The 16620-nt window shown below is 39.1% G+C and overlaps 2 protein-coding genes across 3 annotated transcripts in view; one reads left to right on the forward strand and one right to left on the reverse strand.

Annotated features, from left to right (window-relative positions):
* LOC133655736 (phosphatidate phosphatase LPIN3-like) overlaps nt 1-16620 on the reverse strand; it is a 41486-nt gene that overhangs the window by 22563 nt on the left and 2303 nt on the right. The window contains exon 1 of one of the 2 annotated variants that reach the window (XM_062056174.1): nt 9245-9503. The exons of the other annotated variant lie outside the window; for it this stretch is intronic. Coding sequence (XP_061912158.1) covers nt 9245-9394 — 150 coding nt within the window. The 5' untranslated portion in view covers nt 9395-9503. Of the gene's footprint in view, nt 1-9244; nt 9504-16620 lie in introns of those variants that run through there. 2 annotated transcript variants of the gene reach the window in all.
* myl9b (myosin, light chain 9b, regulatory) overlaps nt 9660-16620 on the forward strand; it is a 43888-nt gene continuing 36927 nt past the window's right edge. Inside the window, exon 1 of the mRNA XM_062056195.1 lies at nt 9660-9807. Coding sequence (XP_061912179.1) covers nt 9783-9807 — 25 coding nt within the window. The 5' untranslated portion in view covers nt 9660-9782. The remainder of the gene's footprint in view (nt 9808-16620) is intronic.

Below are 16620 nucleotides of genomic sequence, written 5' to 3' on the forward strand. Positions count from 1 at the left end.
TTAAAAACAAGTAAAAAAAATGTTTTCCAATGCTTAAATTAGACTTAGACTTAGACAAACTTTATTGATCCACAAGAAAAATTGTTCAAAAGATACATGGTAAAAAAAAGCAAGAAAAGTTGAGAATAATACCAAAATAAAGTAAAATGAAGGAATTTTGTATTTATTTTTTCAAGATGGCACCGCTGTAGTGGCTGCTGGTGGCAGGAGCTCTGTGCTCTTCAATCATCCATCCATCCATTTTCTACCGCTTATTCCCTTCGGGGTCGCGGGGGGCGCTGGAGCCTATCTCAGCTACAATCGGGCGGGAGGCGGGGTACACCCTGGACAAGTCGCCACCTCATCACAGGGCCAACACAGATAGACAAACAATATTCACACTCACATTCACACACTAGGGCCAATTTAGTGTTGCCAATCAACCTATCCCCAGGTGCATGTCTTTGGAGGTGGGAATCAATCAAAGTTTACTTTTATAGTCCTAAATCACGAGTGTCTCAAAGGGCTGCACAAGCCACAACGACATCCTCAGCTCAGATCCCACATCAGGGCAAGAAAAAACTCAACCCAATGGGATGACAATGAGAAACCTTGGAGGGGACTGCAGATGTGGGGACCCCCGCCCCCTTGTGTCATCCTGACGTTTCCCTCTTCTTTTCATGTGTTTTTTTTTGCCTTTTGGTTGGGGACCCTTTGGGACTGTGTGACAAGGGGTGGCACTTTTGTGACTTCCACGGTGCTTTTTTGTGGACTTCTGGTTCTTCCTCCCGGGAGCCTTTTGGCCATGGAAACCAGCTGCTGGGTCTCTGCCACACCAGAGTCCGTTTGGAGAGACTGGAGGAGATGTGGATGAAGAGACAGGGCTGCGGAGCTGGTGCTGAGCGCCGGGACGGACAAGCTTCACAGTGTCTTGGCTGAATGAGCAGGTATCGGACACCTCGGTCTCCTTAGATGCATTCTCGCTCATCCATGCAGACTGGACACTGGCCGAGAGTTGGTGGGCGGCCAATGGTGGAGTCGGCTCTCTTGGTTGCTTTGTTGGGTCTGCTCCTGTCTCTGGCCATGCTCCTCCTACCCCAGCAGAAAATGGCGTGGAACACCGCAGAGGCCACCACAGTGTATGTTTTTTGTTTTTTTCTTTTTCTCACCCCTCCCATCATTTACCTGTTTCTCACCTTTTTTGTAAGGGGCGCCGGAAATTGGCAGACCCGTCAGCGATCCTGTTCTGTCTCCCTGTAATGTTTGTCTGATCTTGAATGGGATTGTGCTGAAAATCTTAATTTCCCCTCGGGGATTATTAAAGTATTTCTGATTCTGATTCTGAATTCAAAGGAGCTACTCTTTCAGGCGCATCAAAGTGTGTCTAATCTCTAGATCATCTTCAGATCTATCTGTTGATTCATCCATCCATTTTCTGCTGCTTGTCCCTTTCGGGGTCGCGGAGGGTGCTGGAGCCTATCTCAGCTGCATTCGGGCGACATTTAAATTGTTATACCCTTTTTGTTGAAAAAAGAAAAAGGAAAGTTTTTTTCATGGTAAAAACATAAAATATTCAACTTTTCCCCCCCAAAAAAATTCAAATTAGAATATTTAATATGAAGTAGTTGGAGCCTTCAATAGGTCAATAATTCAGAACAACACTGATTTTGATTCATATTATTTTTTTCAGCAATGACAGTTTAAAAAAATAAAAATAATTGTATTTTTATTTTTTTACTTTCAAGGCTTAAATTTTTACAGCAACTTCAGATCTGTCTGCTGATAAAGTTATTATTTTTTTGTTTGTTTTTGTTCACAAAATGTTTTTCTCCTAAAAAATATTTCAATGTAGAATATTTGATGTTAAGCAGTTGGAGCCTTCAATAAGTCAATAATTCATGACAATATTGATTTTTATTCATTACTATTTTTGAGAAATGACTGTTCTCCAGAAAAAAAACAGCCTGCATGACAGCTTTGTGTTATTAGAGTCAACATTGCACAATTTTCCCGTTTTATTTCACCTGTCTGCTCGTTTTTTCCTACTTGTTCATGTTTTTTGTAATAATATTTTTAGAATGTGCCAGGGGCCGTTAAAGACATTAGCCGTGGGCCGCAAATGGCCCCCGGGCCGCACTTTGGACACCTCTGGTCTGTCTAACCCAGGGGTCGCCAAACAAAAATGTTGAAAGACCAAAAATACAACAAATCTACCTTTGGCAAGCTAAGTAATGTTTGCTGTGGTCTGGAACAACATGGCACACAAACACCTATGAGAAATGCAGCCAATATTATGCAAAACTAAATTATATACAAAGAGGATAAAAGCAGAGGATATTCAATTAGCTGAAATATACCTACAGATTAGGCATAATGATGCAATATGTACATACAGCTAGCCTATATAGCATGTTAGCATCGATTATCTTGCAGTCATGCACTGACCAAATATGCCTGATTAACACTCCAACAAGTCAATAACATCAACAAAGCTCACCGCTGTGCATTCACGCACAGCATAAAACGTTTGGTAGACAAAATGAGACAGAAGTTGTGGAAGATTTTACATGTAAACAAACTGTTGCGTCACAGTCCACACTATGTTGAGTTCAAGAACCGCCAAAATTAGTAGGACAAAACGATGTTCACCAAATGCATGTTAGCATCGATTAGCTTGCAGTCATGCACTGACCAAATATGCCTGATTAACACTCCAACAAGTCAATAACATCAACAAAGCTCACCGTTGTGCATTCACGCACAGCATAAAACATTTGGTGGACAAAATGAGACAAAGTTGTGGAATATTTTACATGTAAACAAACTGTTGCGTCACAGTCCACACTACGGTGAGTTCAAGAACCGCCGAAATTAGTAGGACAAAACGATGTTCACCAAATGCTCTCATCAGTGAAGCATACACACAAACATATTCAACAGTAGGCAGACCTGCTCAGTGGCCTTGTGGTTAGAGTGTCCGCCCTGACATCGGTATGTCATGAGTTCAAACACCGGCCGAGTCATACCAAAGACGATAAAAATGGGATCCAATACCCTCCCTGCTTGGCACTCAGCATCAAGGGTTGAAATTGGGGGTTAAATCACCAAAATGATTCCTGAGCGTGGCCACCACTGCTGCTCACTGCTCCCCTCACCTCCCAGGGGGTGGAACAAGGGGATAGGTCAAACGCAGAGAGTAATTTCACCACACCTAGTGTGTGCGTGTGACTATCAGTGGTACTTTAAATTTAAGTTTTTTCTAACAATTGGGAAGGTTTGTGTCGTGTTTGTCCTCAAACAAAAAAATGGGCTATAAATGGTAAATGGGTTATACTTGTATAGCGCTTTTCTACCTTCAAGGTACTCAAAGCGCTTTTGACACTATTTCCACATTCACCTATTCACACACACATTCACACACTGATGGCGGGAGCTGCAATGCAAGGCCCTAACCGCTTTGGCTATTTTTAAGACCCTTCTTAAAACCCATTTTTATTCACTGGCTTTTAACCCAGCATGAGACTTTAAACTGTTTTTAACTTTTAACTTTTTTTAACTGTTTTTAACTTTTAACTGCTTTTTATCTAACAAATTGTTCTTAGGGTAATTTTGTATTTGCTTTTTTAATGTGTATTTTACTTCTGTTTTAAATTTTATTTTTTAGTCTGTCCTTTGCCTTTATTTCTTTGTGGTGTACAGCCCTTTGTTCTTCAACTGTGGTTGTTTTTAAAGGGCTTTATAAATAAAGTTGGTATGGTATGGTATGGTAACCACCACCCATCAGGAGCAAGGGTGAAGTGTCTTGCTCAAGGACACAACGGACGTGACGAGGTTGGTAGAAGGTGGGGATTGAACCAGGAACCCTCAGGTTGCTGGCACGGCCACTCTCCCAATCGTGCCATGCCCGTTGGGAGAGAAAAACAAAAGCACATTAAAATAAAAAAAATATTTTTGCCCCATCTTTTTCCTATTTCAATAAAAAAATTTAAAATGCTCCAGGGAGCCACTAGGGCGGCACTAAAGAGCAGCGGGTTGCTGATCCCCGGTCTAACCGCATGAAAGTAAAAAATGGGTATGATGATTGTATTAATAAATAAATCAAAGTGGCCTAGTGAATCCACACAAATTAGTTTTTTTTACTCAATATGACAGTATAATTGTCATAGTAAATATCAATCAATCAATCAATGTTTATTTATACAGCCCTAAATCACAAAAGTCTCAAAGGGCTGCACAAGCCATGAAAGTTATATAAACATAACTCCAAAACCAAACATGCAATATATCTAAAAATGCCTGTAATAATGAATCTATGTGAGTTTTACTAGAATCAGGTGTTTTTGTAAGGTTTGCAAATACAAAAAATACAAAAAAATATGACAGTATAACCGTCACACTCAATATGACAGTTATTTAAACATAACTTTTAAAGGCCTACTGAAACCCACTACTACCGACCACGCAGTCTGATATTTTATATATCAATGATGAAATCTTAACATTGCAACACATGCCAATACGGCCGGGTTAACTTATAAAGTGCAATTTTAAATTTCCCGCTAAACTTCCGGTTGAAAACGCCTTTGGATGATGACGTATGCGCGTGACGTAGCCAGTGAAACAAAAGTATCGGTACCCCATTGAATCCAATACAAAATAGCTCTGTTTTCATCTCATAATTCCACAGTATTCTGGACATCTGTGTTGGTGAATCTTTTGCAATTTGTTTAATGAACAATGAAGAATGCAAAGAAGAAAGTTGTAGGTGGGATCGGAGTATTAGCGGCTGGCTCCAGCAACACAACCAGGAAGACTTTGACTCGGATAGCAGACGCGCTAGCCGACGCTAGCCACCGACCGCACGGATGATCGTGGTGAAGTCCTTCTTCCTTCCGTCGATCGCTGGAACGCAGGTGAGCACGGGTGTTGATGAGCAGATGAGGGCTGGCTGGCGTAGGTGGACCGCTAATGTTTTTATCATAGCTCTGTGAGGTCCCGTTATACTAAGTTAGCTTCAATGGCGTCGTTAGCAACCGCATTTTTAAGCTTCGCCAAGCTGGAAAGCATTAACCGTGTATTTACATGTTCATGGTTTAATAGTATTGTTGATTTTCTGTCTATCCTTCCAGTCAGGGGTTTATGTATTTTGTTTCTATCTGCATTTGAGCCCGATGCTATCACGTTAGCTCCGTAGCTAAGGTAGCTTCAATGGCGTCGTTAGCAACAGCATTGTTAACCTTCGCCAGGGTTATACTTTAACCGTGTATTTACATGTCCATGGTTTAATAGTATTGTTGATCTTCTGTCTATCCTTCCAGTCAGGGATTTATTTATTTTGTTTCTATATGCAGTTAAGCACGATGCTATCACGTTAGCTACGTAGCTAAAGTGTTGTCGTGGAGATAAAAGTCACTGTGAATGTCCATTTCGCGTTCTCGACTCTCATTTTCAAGAGGATATAGTATCCGAGGTGGTTTAAAATACAAATCCGTGATCCACAATAGAAAAAGGAGAGAGTGTGGAATCCAATGAGCCAGCTTGTACCTAAGTTACAGTCAGAGCGAAAAAAGATATGTCTTGCACTGCATTCTAGTCCTTAACTCTAACGTTCCTCATCCACGAATCTTTCATCCTCGCTCAAATTAATGGGGTAATCGTCGCTTTCTCGGTCCGAATCGCTCTAGCTGCATTGAAAACAATAGGAAAATATGAGGAGGTGATCAACTGACTACGTCACGCTACTTCCGGTAGGGGCAAGGCTTTTTTTTTATCAGAGACCAAAAGTTGCAAACTTTATCGTCGTTGTTCTACACTAAATCCTTTCAGCAAAAATATGGCAATATCGCGAAATAATCTAGTATGACACATAGAATGGATCTGCTATCCCCGTTTAAATAAAAACAATTAATTTCAGTAGGCCTTTAAAACCAAACATGCAAAATGTCTAATAATGCCTGGAATAATGTATATTTGTGAGTTTTACTAGAAACATATGCTTTTGTAAGGTTTGCAAAGACAACAATTATTTTTTTTACTCAATATGACAGTAATAATGCAAAAAAAGCAATAAAAAACAATTCAAACATACTTCCTTAACCAAACATGCAAAATGTCCAATAATTCGTGGAATTAAGTATCTTTGTGAGTTTTACCAGAAAAATTATATTTTGTAAGGTTTGCAAAGACACACATTAGTTGTTTTACTCAATATGACAGTATAACTGTCATCACACAAGAGAGACAAAGAAAAGAAGCTGCTAGCTCCCATGAGTTTGTCTAACAGACCACATTCTTCTCAACAAGTCACAACAGGCCAAATAAGTGACTCCACTTTGCCAAGGGCTTGTTAAGCTACTAGAACTGGGATCAGCACTTTCTGGCATCCATACGGCCAAACACTTCATTTCATTAATACCTAACGTGAATTGGATTCTGCAACAATGCAAACCCCAAAACTCGAGAAGAGAGACAAAAAACAGCCTGTTCCACAAAACAAATGTAGACCTTTATATTGCAGAACTGGTTGTTGATTAATCGTGCCTTCAAGCAATTGAGGAGTCCGAATGGCGTGCACTACTTGGTTGCAACCAGCAGAGGCAGTGCAGATGTGTGGGGGCGTTCCATTTCCCTTCGAAGTTGGAAGTCAGATGCTGGCAATGACATCACAGCCGAGTTATAAGCGTTCCAGTTAGGAAGCAAGGACGCCATTGCTAGTGATGTGGTGCGCAGATACCACATTACACTACAGGAACATTAACATACAAAACCCAACACAAGTGAAGTTGTCACGTTGTGTAAATGGTAAATAAAAACAGAATACAATGTTTTGCAAATTGTTTTCAACTTATATTCAATTGAATGGACTGCAAAGACAAGATATTTATTGTTCGAACTGGTAAACGTTGTTATTTTTTGCAAATATTAGCTCATTTGGAATTTGATGCCTGCAACATGTTTAAAAAAAGCTGGCACAAGTGGCAAAAAAGACTGAGAAAGTTGAGGAATGCTCATCAAACACTTATTTGGAACATGCCACAGGTGAACAGGCTAATTAGGAAGAGGTGGGTGCCATGATTGGGTATAAAAGCAGCTTCCATGAAATGCTCAGTCATTCACAAACAAGGACGGGGCGAGGGTCACCACTTTGTCAACAAATGCCTGAGCAAATTGTCCAGCAGGAAGGAATTTAGGAATTTCACCATCTACGCTCCGTAATATCATCAAAAGGTTCAGAGAATCTGGAGAAATCACTGCATGTAAGCGGCAAAGCCTGTGACCTTCGATACCTCAAGCGGTACTACATTAAAATCAGAATCAGAATCAGGATCAGAAATATTTTAATAATCCCCGAGGGGAAATTAAGATTTTCAGAACAATCCCATTCAAGAGCAGACAAACATTACAGGGAGACAGAACAGAATCGCTGACGGGTCTGCCAATTTCCGGCGCCCCTTACCAAAAAGGTGAGAAACAGGTAAACGCCGGGGAGGGCGGAGGGAGGAAAAATATTCAGTCTAAGCCTGGGCCCCTGGAGAGGGGATCCAGACTGAGGCCAAGGAAGAAGAAAACAACCTTATAGCCATAGCACACATAAGCATGTGTGTAAGAGGGAAACATCAAAGAACACAAAGGACATTAAAGACATTAAAATACCTTAAATAAAGCAACATCAGTGTGTAAAGGATATCACCACATGGGCTCAGGAACAATTCAGAAAACCACTGTCAGTAACTACAGTTGGTCGCTACCCCACCTTCTACCATTCTAGTCACGTCCGTTGTGTCCTTGGGCAAGACACTTCACCCTTGCTCCTGATGGGTGCTGGTAGCGCCTTGCATGGCAGCTCCCTCCATCAGTGTGTGAATGTGTGTGTGAATGGGTGAATGTGGAAATACTGTCAAAGCGCTTTGAGTACCTTGAAGGTAGAAAAGCGCTATACAAGTATAACCCATTTATTTATTTATTTATTTACATCTGTAAGTGTAAGTGAAAACTCTACGATGCAAAGCCAAAGGCATTTTACAACAACACCCAGAAACGCTTCTCTGGGCCCGAGCTCATCTAAGATGGACTGATGCAAATTTGAAAAGTGTTCTGTGGTCTGACGAGTCCACATTTCAAATTGTTTTTGGAAACTGTGGACGTTGTGTCCTCCGGACCAAAGAGGAAAAGAACCATCCAGACTGCTCTAGGCGCAAAGTGTAAAAGCCAGCATCTGTGATGGTATGGTGGTGTATTAGTGCCCAAGGCATGGGTAACTTACACATCTGTGAAGGCACCATTAATGCTCAAAGGTACATACAGGTTTTGGAGCAACATATGTTGCCATCCAAGCAACGTCTTTTTCATGGACGCCCCTGCTTATTTCAGCAAAACAATGCCAAGCCACATTCTGCACGTGTTACAACAGCGTGGCTTCGTATTTAAAGAGTGCGGGTACTAGACTGGCCTGCCTGTAGTCCAGACCTGTCTCCCATTGAAAATGTGTGGTGCAATATGAAGCCTTAAATACCACAACGGAGACCCCGGACTGTTGAACAAGTTAAGCTGTACATCAAGCAAGAATGGGGAAAAACTTCCACTTCAAAAATGTGTCTCCTCAGTTCTCAAATGTTTACTGAGTTTTGTTAAAAGGAAAGGTCATGTAACACAGTGGTAAAAATGCCCCTGTTACAACTTTTTTGCAATGTGTTGCTGCCATTAAATTCTAAGTTAATGATTATTTGCATTAAAAAAATGAAGTTTCTCAGTGTGAACATTAAATATCTTGTCTTTGCAGTTTGGTCGATTTAATATAAGTTGAAAAGGTTTTGCAAATCATCGTATTCTCTTTTTATTTACCATTTACACAATGTGTCAATTTCACTGCTTTTGGGTTTTCTAAATGGATTGCACCATTAGACAACTAGTTTGTGGTCTACAGAAAAAAACATGACAACAATAACCTGGCGGCAAGCTAATTTTAGTCAAGAGACACTGGCATTGAAACAGGAGTTCAGAACGTTCAAATTCTTCTACTGATACGACAATATTGTTAAAAAAAAATTAAGTGATTCTGTTAATGTTGCCTTCAAGAAGATAGCAAACATTACAAGTACCAGTCCTAGGAAGTATATTACAAGACTATGAAGAACACAGTGAAATCCAACAGTCAATGCTTGTTAAACAGACCCTACATCTTTGTCCTCCATATTCAACACCCTAAAACACACAATAAGTCAATCTTCCACACAGCATCACATGTCGTATAGGACAAAAGTCTTACCCACAGTGAAGGGTGCAAATGTCCCATCCCAACCAAGCTGCCATCCCTTGACCTTCCCTCTGCCATACCACACCATGTGCCATGACAACCTGACGCAGGTTGTTTCCTAGTGGACACCCCAATCTTGTTCATCAGTGGGGTTATGGTCATGTTTGCTCCTCATCACCGGTGTCGCTCCATACTAGGACTTGTAGAAGGAGTTATGTATTGCCTTCCTGTCACAAATTAGCCACATTTGATCTATAGTCTGTGGTCACATCGCTGGTCCATCCTGAGGCCAAATGAGCGATCTATGAGCGAGCCCTAGCACTTTCAGTCAGACACTCTGTGTTGCACAATTTATTGACCACAGTCCAGTTCATACTTCCTGCGCACTCCAGTAGTTTCTGAAAAGCTAGGACTGGCTATTCAAAAGGTCCAACACACAACTGGGCGGTCAGTGGGTCTGTTTCTAGGCCTGACCACAAAATGAAGGATCAGGTGTCATCTACAAAGTCGAAATGATTCAACATTTGGGAGGAAGTCAAGCAAATAATGGATGCCAATGATCTCCATTTCAACAAGTAAGTCAATATTTAACAGAATACTGTAGGGATCTGATCAAATGTACACAGGGCTGGGCGATTTTATTAATATCTCAATATTTTTAGGCCATGTCACGATACACGATATATATCTCAATATTCTGCCTTAGCCTTGATGCATATAATCACAGCAGTATGATGATTCTATGTGTCTACATTTTGTGGGTGTGGCACCGGCAGGAGATGTTGACATGCAGAGTTTAAAGCACTCTTCATTCTCTAGCGGGTGACTTTTCAAATGATGCTACACATTAACACTTTTGCCGCATATTTGACATATTACAGTTGTCTGTTCAACATCTTCTCGCTTGAAGTCAAACCACCGCCAGACGATGGACCCTGTGCTGTTTTTCTTGGATGTAATTCTTCCTCCATTTGTTACCAGATTGGCACCTTCTTTCTCTCGTATTACCACTTGCACCGCTCCGCTAGCATCACAGCTAACGTTACCCATGCCGCTACCTGTCTGCTCCGCGAGAGAGTATGACGTTGCACGCGCGACAGTATGTGACGTATGTAAGAAAGTGCGCTTGTTTTATGTCTCTGTGAGAAGGAGACACAAGAAAGAGTGAGAAGAGCCTGTATTGTAATGCCCGCAGCTAAAAGCAACTGCGTGAGAACGTATACTCCAATATCACGATATAGTCATTTTCTACCCGCGATATATCGAGTATATCCCATATATCGCCCTGCCCTAAATGTACAATAACATTGTTTGAACTGTGGCACTAAATGAACCTTCAGTTCTTCTGTTGGGATTTAAGTAGCAATCGAGGCAAGTTTCCGACTATTTTTTGATTCAGACTGAGACTTGTATTCTAGTATGAAACAATGTTTTTTCCCAGACATGCATTGACAAGTAAGAGTAAGGGAAATCACCTGGTTTGCACAACTCAACATGTCTGAAAAGGATGAAGACGAAGCATACTTGATTTAATTTGACTTTCTTCATATATAATACAGTCACATATTTGACATGTTGACGCTCACGCTTGAATGTTGTCATTTAAAGTTTGTTAAGTTCCTGTCTTTCAAAGGCTACGTTTACACTGCAAGCTAGGATGTGTCATTTGGATTTTTTTTTGTCAAACGTGATCTTTTTAGGTAGTTCTACACAACGCAATAAAAATTGGATGTCTATTTGTGAAGGCAATCATGACAATGATGTCAAACTGGTTTACATTGAGGGCCACATCACAGTTATGGCTGCCATCAGAGGGCCGCTTGTAACAGTGAATAATGTATGAATTTGCCTATGAATTTCATTATTAATTATATCAATTGTTTTAAGTCGACTGTTCATTTTACAGTAAAAACTTTACATTTACAAAACTTTATTGTAAAATTGTGTTTTTTATATTTCTTACAAAATTTTATGGTAAATATAAAACCGGTACCACTGTTTTTGGGGGGGGTTTTACGGAAAAAGTTGGCAGCTTAGTTGCCAGAATTTTTGTGTTAAATTGACATTGGTTTTTACAACATGATATTCCATCCATCCATCCATCCATTTTCTACCGCCTGTCCCTTTCGTGGGGGGGTGCTGGAGCCTATCTCAGCTGCATTCGGGCATGATATTGTTCATGGAAAAACAGTACAAGTTCTTTTTTTATTCTGGCAATTTAGCTGCCAGTTTTTCTACCGTAAAAACAAATGTACCGTCTTTTCATTTACAGTAATACACCGTTAAAAACAAGATTATACAGTAAAACATATGGCAGCTCGGTCAACAGAATTTTAGCAAAAAACAGTAGTAGTTTTTTTCAATTTACAGTTATATGCTGTAAAGAACATTTCCATTTCCAGATCGTATGAAAAAAATAGTCAACAACAGAATTTAATAACGTCCGTAGTAACCTACCACATAGCAAAGGACATACACTATTTGATTTCCTATTATGCAGCTCATTTTTATTTGACAGTTAATGAAATATCTTGTGCAAAAAGTGCACTTTAATTTAGTGTTGTTTTGATATGACATCTTAGTGACATGCACAAAAGTGCACTAATAGCTTGTTTTAAAATGTCTCTGACAATCTTGCACTTTCTGTTTGGAAATGACATGAATGTTTGTGCCACTGCTTGATAAATACAGTTTTGGTAAATTGACTTAATTGTGGTTTCCCTCTCTGCATGAAAGTTTAAAATGAGCATATATTAATGCAGTATGAAGAAGAATGTTTTAATGTAGACACACAGAGTCATCATACTGCTGTGATTATATGCATCAAGTGTTCATTCAAGGCTAAGGCAAAATATCGAGATGTATATCGTGTATCGTGATATGGCTTAAAAATATTGAGATATTAATAAAAGGCCAAATCGTAAAGCCCTAGTTGCAATAATGGATAATATTAAAGTTTAAAAGGCATGCACTGTCAAGCAGTACATCTATTTTTTCTGTCAAAATGAAAAAAATCGATGACATTTAGTGAGAAAATATTAAATATTGACACATCATTTCCAGGTTTTTGCGGGCCAGATAAAATGATGTGGCGGGCCAGATCTGGCCCCCGGGCCTTGAGTTTGACACCTGTGTGTTGCAGTGTTAACGGAAGTAAACATGTCTTCAATTCTAGTAGGCGCATTTGTGGCAAATTCAAGGATTTTGTGCAATCAAAGTCAACATTTGAACCGAGTTTGTGTCCATAAAAGATTGAGAAAGCATTTTGACGAGACAGAAGTGGTGGAACATTGACGTGAGTTCCTAAAACATTACTTCCGCCTGTTTTTTTGGCTAATTTGTCAACTATTTATTTTGCAACTGTCTATTTTGGCGAAGAATTATGGTGCTTAGCGCTTTTTTCATGCCGTATTGGCCGGATAAATGCGACCGGAGCACTCAGACTGCAGTCGCACGGGATACATATCCCATTTATATCCACATACGAAAGAGACCTGGGAATTGCACTGTTCAAATAGACATGAAAAACAATCTGATACAGGTCACGTATGCAGGGATGTGAGCACCCTTTGGCAAAAGGGTGCTCGCATCTAACTACAGGTGCTAGTAAAGTTACAGACATTATGTGTTATGTTTAGGGTTGCAAAATTCCGGGAATATTCAAAGTAGGAAACTTTCCATAGGAATTAACAGGAATACATGGGAATTAACAGGAATTAATGGGAATTAATGGGAATTCATGGGAATTCATGGGAATAAACATTGAATGCAACATGCTAGATCTTGCAGCATGATTATTAGCTAAAACAACCTGATTTAATGCAAATTCAGTAGAATTTCAACCCTGGACTGTGCATTCCACACTAGTATTTGAGCCCAAGGACTTCATCCAGTCAGGTTAGTTTTGATGATATTACTGGGGTAAATATATTGATCTATGGTATTTAAGTTTAATAGAGGTGTAATTGCTTGTTACTGTATGACTGTAGACTACTCCAGCAGACTTCCACTCAAGCTAGTTAGCTGTTCCTGTATTTGTTAAATGATTTTGGGGCCAATATCTCTAGCTAGCTAGGTTTATGTACCACCACAGTCTCATATCGAACCGAAAATATTTCTCCGTTAGCCGTGATGCTAATTTTCTCTATGTTAAATCCCATTCATTTATGCTGACAACGTTAGCGATCCGAATTTGCCATTTTTGTGATCTGTAAAGTTCAACTAGCAAATACTAAATCTAAACGTGTAGTTTCCTCTGCCTTTTGTTCTGCTAGCCATTCTGTTGTCATACAAGAATTTAGGTTATAGTTTGATTCAGCATGCTGAAGAGTGTTAATTTATTCATCTAGCCTATTTCTATTAATTTGTCCAATAGTAAAATATTTTTAAAGACTACTCCAATTGTTTAGCTGACTATTTATAACGGTGTGTGGCATTGCATTAGTGTTTTACAAGAATAAATAAATACAAACAGAATAATGCCACGTATGATGTGTGGAGACATTTCACCCCAACCAATGTAGGCGGAAAGGCTTTGTACATTTGCAAATACTGTGCAAAGAGCTACGTCAAAAATGACACAAAGATACGACACAAAGATGCAGCAGCATATAGACAAGTGCCCAATAATATATCATCATTGTAATTCCCCATTAATTCCCATATATTCCCACTAATTCCCATGGACGGTGTCCAACTTTGAATAATCAAAAAATTGTCAATTTTCCAAACTTCCCGAGCTTAACTTCCCGTGGAAAATTCCGGAAATTTACCGGAAACTTTCCACCCCTTTGCAACTCTAGTTATGTTTAAGGCTAAAAGTAAAACATTACCAGAAAATTTACAAAAAATGTTTGTCATCACTTCTGAGAATGAAGAGCATAGAAGACAAGGTCATTTCAAACATCAGTGTTCAAGGACAACTTTGAAACAAATGTGTATATCAGTGGTGGGGGTTAAACTATGGAATTCTCTTTACAATGAGATAAAAGATTGTAGAAATATATTCCAATTGAAAAATATATATAAAGACAGAACAATAAGATCATATGGACAGCCGTAAGTGTCTACATTTTGCTTTATATTTATTATTTTACTTATTTTTTGTCTAGTTTTGTATTTATTTTGTATCATCCCTTGAGGTGTATAGTACTTTTTTGGTTCGGTTTGTACTTCATGAAGTTTTGCACTTTTTTTTTTGTTTGTTTTCATTATATTTGGATGTATTTGTTTGGTTTGTATGCTTGTGAATCTGGGCTATCCATTAAGTAAGACTACTTATTATGTTGAAGGGGGCAGGAAATATAAGATTTTCTTTATCCTGTTCCTTCTCAAGCATAAGTGTGTAAATATGTGTATATTTTATATTATGTGTAATATTTTTACTTGAAAACGTTTTTGTGTAAATGTCACATGCCTTCACAGGGGAAAAAAAAAATCGAAAATAATCTGCAGTGTGAACAAGGCCAAAGTGTCACTTTTTTTTTTTTTTTCAAAAACAAAATTAAAGATTGTGCATCAATGAATTATGCAGGGATTAAGGAAAGAAAAGAAGTAAAACTTATTGGGAGAAAAATACTTATGACAATATGATTATTTTATTTTTTTATGACAGTTTGTGCAAAAAAAAAAGTGAAAAAATACAGACGTTAAAACAAAGATATAGAGTACAGGCCAAAAGTTTGGACACACCTTCTCATTCAACAGGTTTTCTTTATTTTCATGACTATTTACATTGTAGATTGTCACATCAAAACTATGAATGAACACATGTGGTGTTATGTACTTAACAAAAAAAGGTGAAATAACTGAAAAATTTGTAAATATTTTTTCGATCCATTTTCTACCGCTTGTCCTTTTCGGGGTCGCAAGGGGTGCTGGAGCCTATCTCAGCTGCTTTTGGGCGCTAGGCGGTGTACACCCTGGACATGTCGCCATCTCATCACAGGGCCAACACAGACAGAAAACATTCACACTCACATTCACACACTAGGGCCAATTTAGTGTTGCCATTTTATATTCTAGTTTCTTCAAAATAGCCACCCTTTGCTCTGATTACTGCTTTGCACACTCTTGGCATTCTCTCCATGAGCTTCAAACACACCTGTGAGGTGAAAACCATTTCAGGTGACTACCTCTTGAAGCTCATGGAGAGAATGCCAAGAGTGTGCAAAGCAGTAATCAGAGCAAAGGGTGCCTATTTTGAAGAAACTAGAATATAAAAACATGTTTTCAGTTATTTCATCTTTTTTTGTTAAGTACATAACTCCGCATGTGTTCATTCATAGTTTTGATGTGACAATCAACAATGTAAATAGTCATGAAAATAAAGAAAGCACATTGAATGGGAAGGTGTGTCCAAACTTTTGGCCTGTACTGTAAATGAAGTAGGGCTGGGCGATATGGCCTTTTATTAATATCTCAATATTTTTAGGCCATGTCACGATACACGATATATATCTCAATATTTTGCCTTAGCCTTGAATGAATACTTGATGCATATAATCACAGCAGTATGATGATTCTATGTGTCTACATTAAAACATTCTTGTTCATACTGCATTAATAAATGCTCATTTTAAACTTTCATGCAGAGAGGGAAATCACAACTTAGTCAATTGACCAAAAGTGTATTTATTAAACAGTTATTAAGCAGTGGCACAAACATTCATGTCATTTCAAAACAGAAAGTGCAAGATTGTCAGAGAAATTTTAAAACAAGCTATTAGTGCACTTTTGTGCATGATGTCACTAAGATGACATATCAAAACAACACTAAATTAAAGTGCACTTTTTGTACAGAACGCCACTACAATAGTTTAAAACAAATAAAGTGCACTTTTGTGCATGATGTCACACAAGATATTTCAATAACTGTCAAATAAAAATGAGCTGCATAATAGGAAATCAAATAGTGTATGTCCTTCGCTATGTGGTAGGTTACTGCGGACGTTATCTCCTTCTGTTGTTGACTATTTTTTTCATACCGTGTTGATTTGGAAATGGTTGCTTGGGCATTTTGTGGGTGTGGCACCGGCAGGAGATGTTGACATGCAGAGTTTCAAGCACTCTTCATTCTCTAGCGGGTGACTTTTCAAATGATGCCACAAATTAGCAGTAATGCTACTTTTTGTAGCAACGCTTTTGCTGCATACTTGACATATTACGGTTGTCTGTTCAACATCTTCCCGCTTGAAGCCAAACCACCGCCAGACGATGGACACTGTGCTGTTTTTCTTGGAATTAATTCTTCTTCCTTCATTTGTTACCAGATTCGGATCTTTCTTTCTCTCGTAATACCACTCGCACCGCACCGCTAGCACCACAGCTAATGTTACCCATGCCGCTACCTCTCTGCTCCGCGAGGGCGTATGACGTTGCACGCGCAA

This window comes from Entelurus aequoreus, linkage group LG01 (genome assembly GCF_033978785.1).
Source record: "Entelurus aequoreus isolate RoL-2023_Sb linkage group LG01, RoL_Eaeq_v1.1, whole genome shotgun sequence".
In the NCBI taxonomy this organism is placed as follows: Eukaryota; Metazoa; Chordata; class Actinopteri; order Syngnathiformes; family Syngnathidae; genus Entelurus; species Entelurus aequoreus.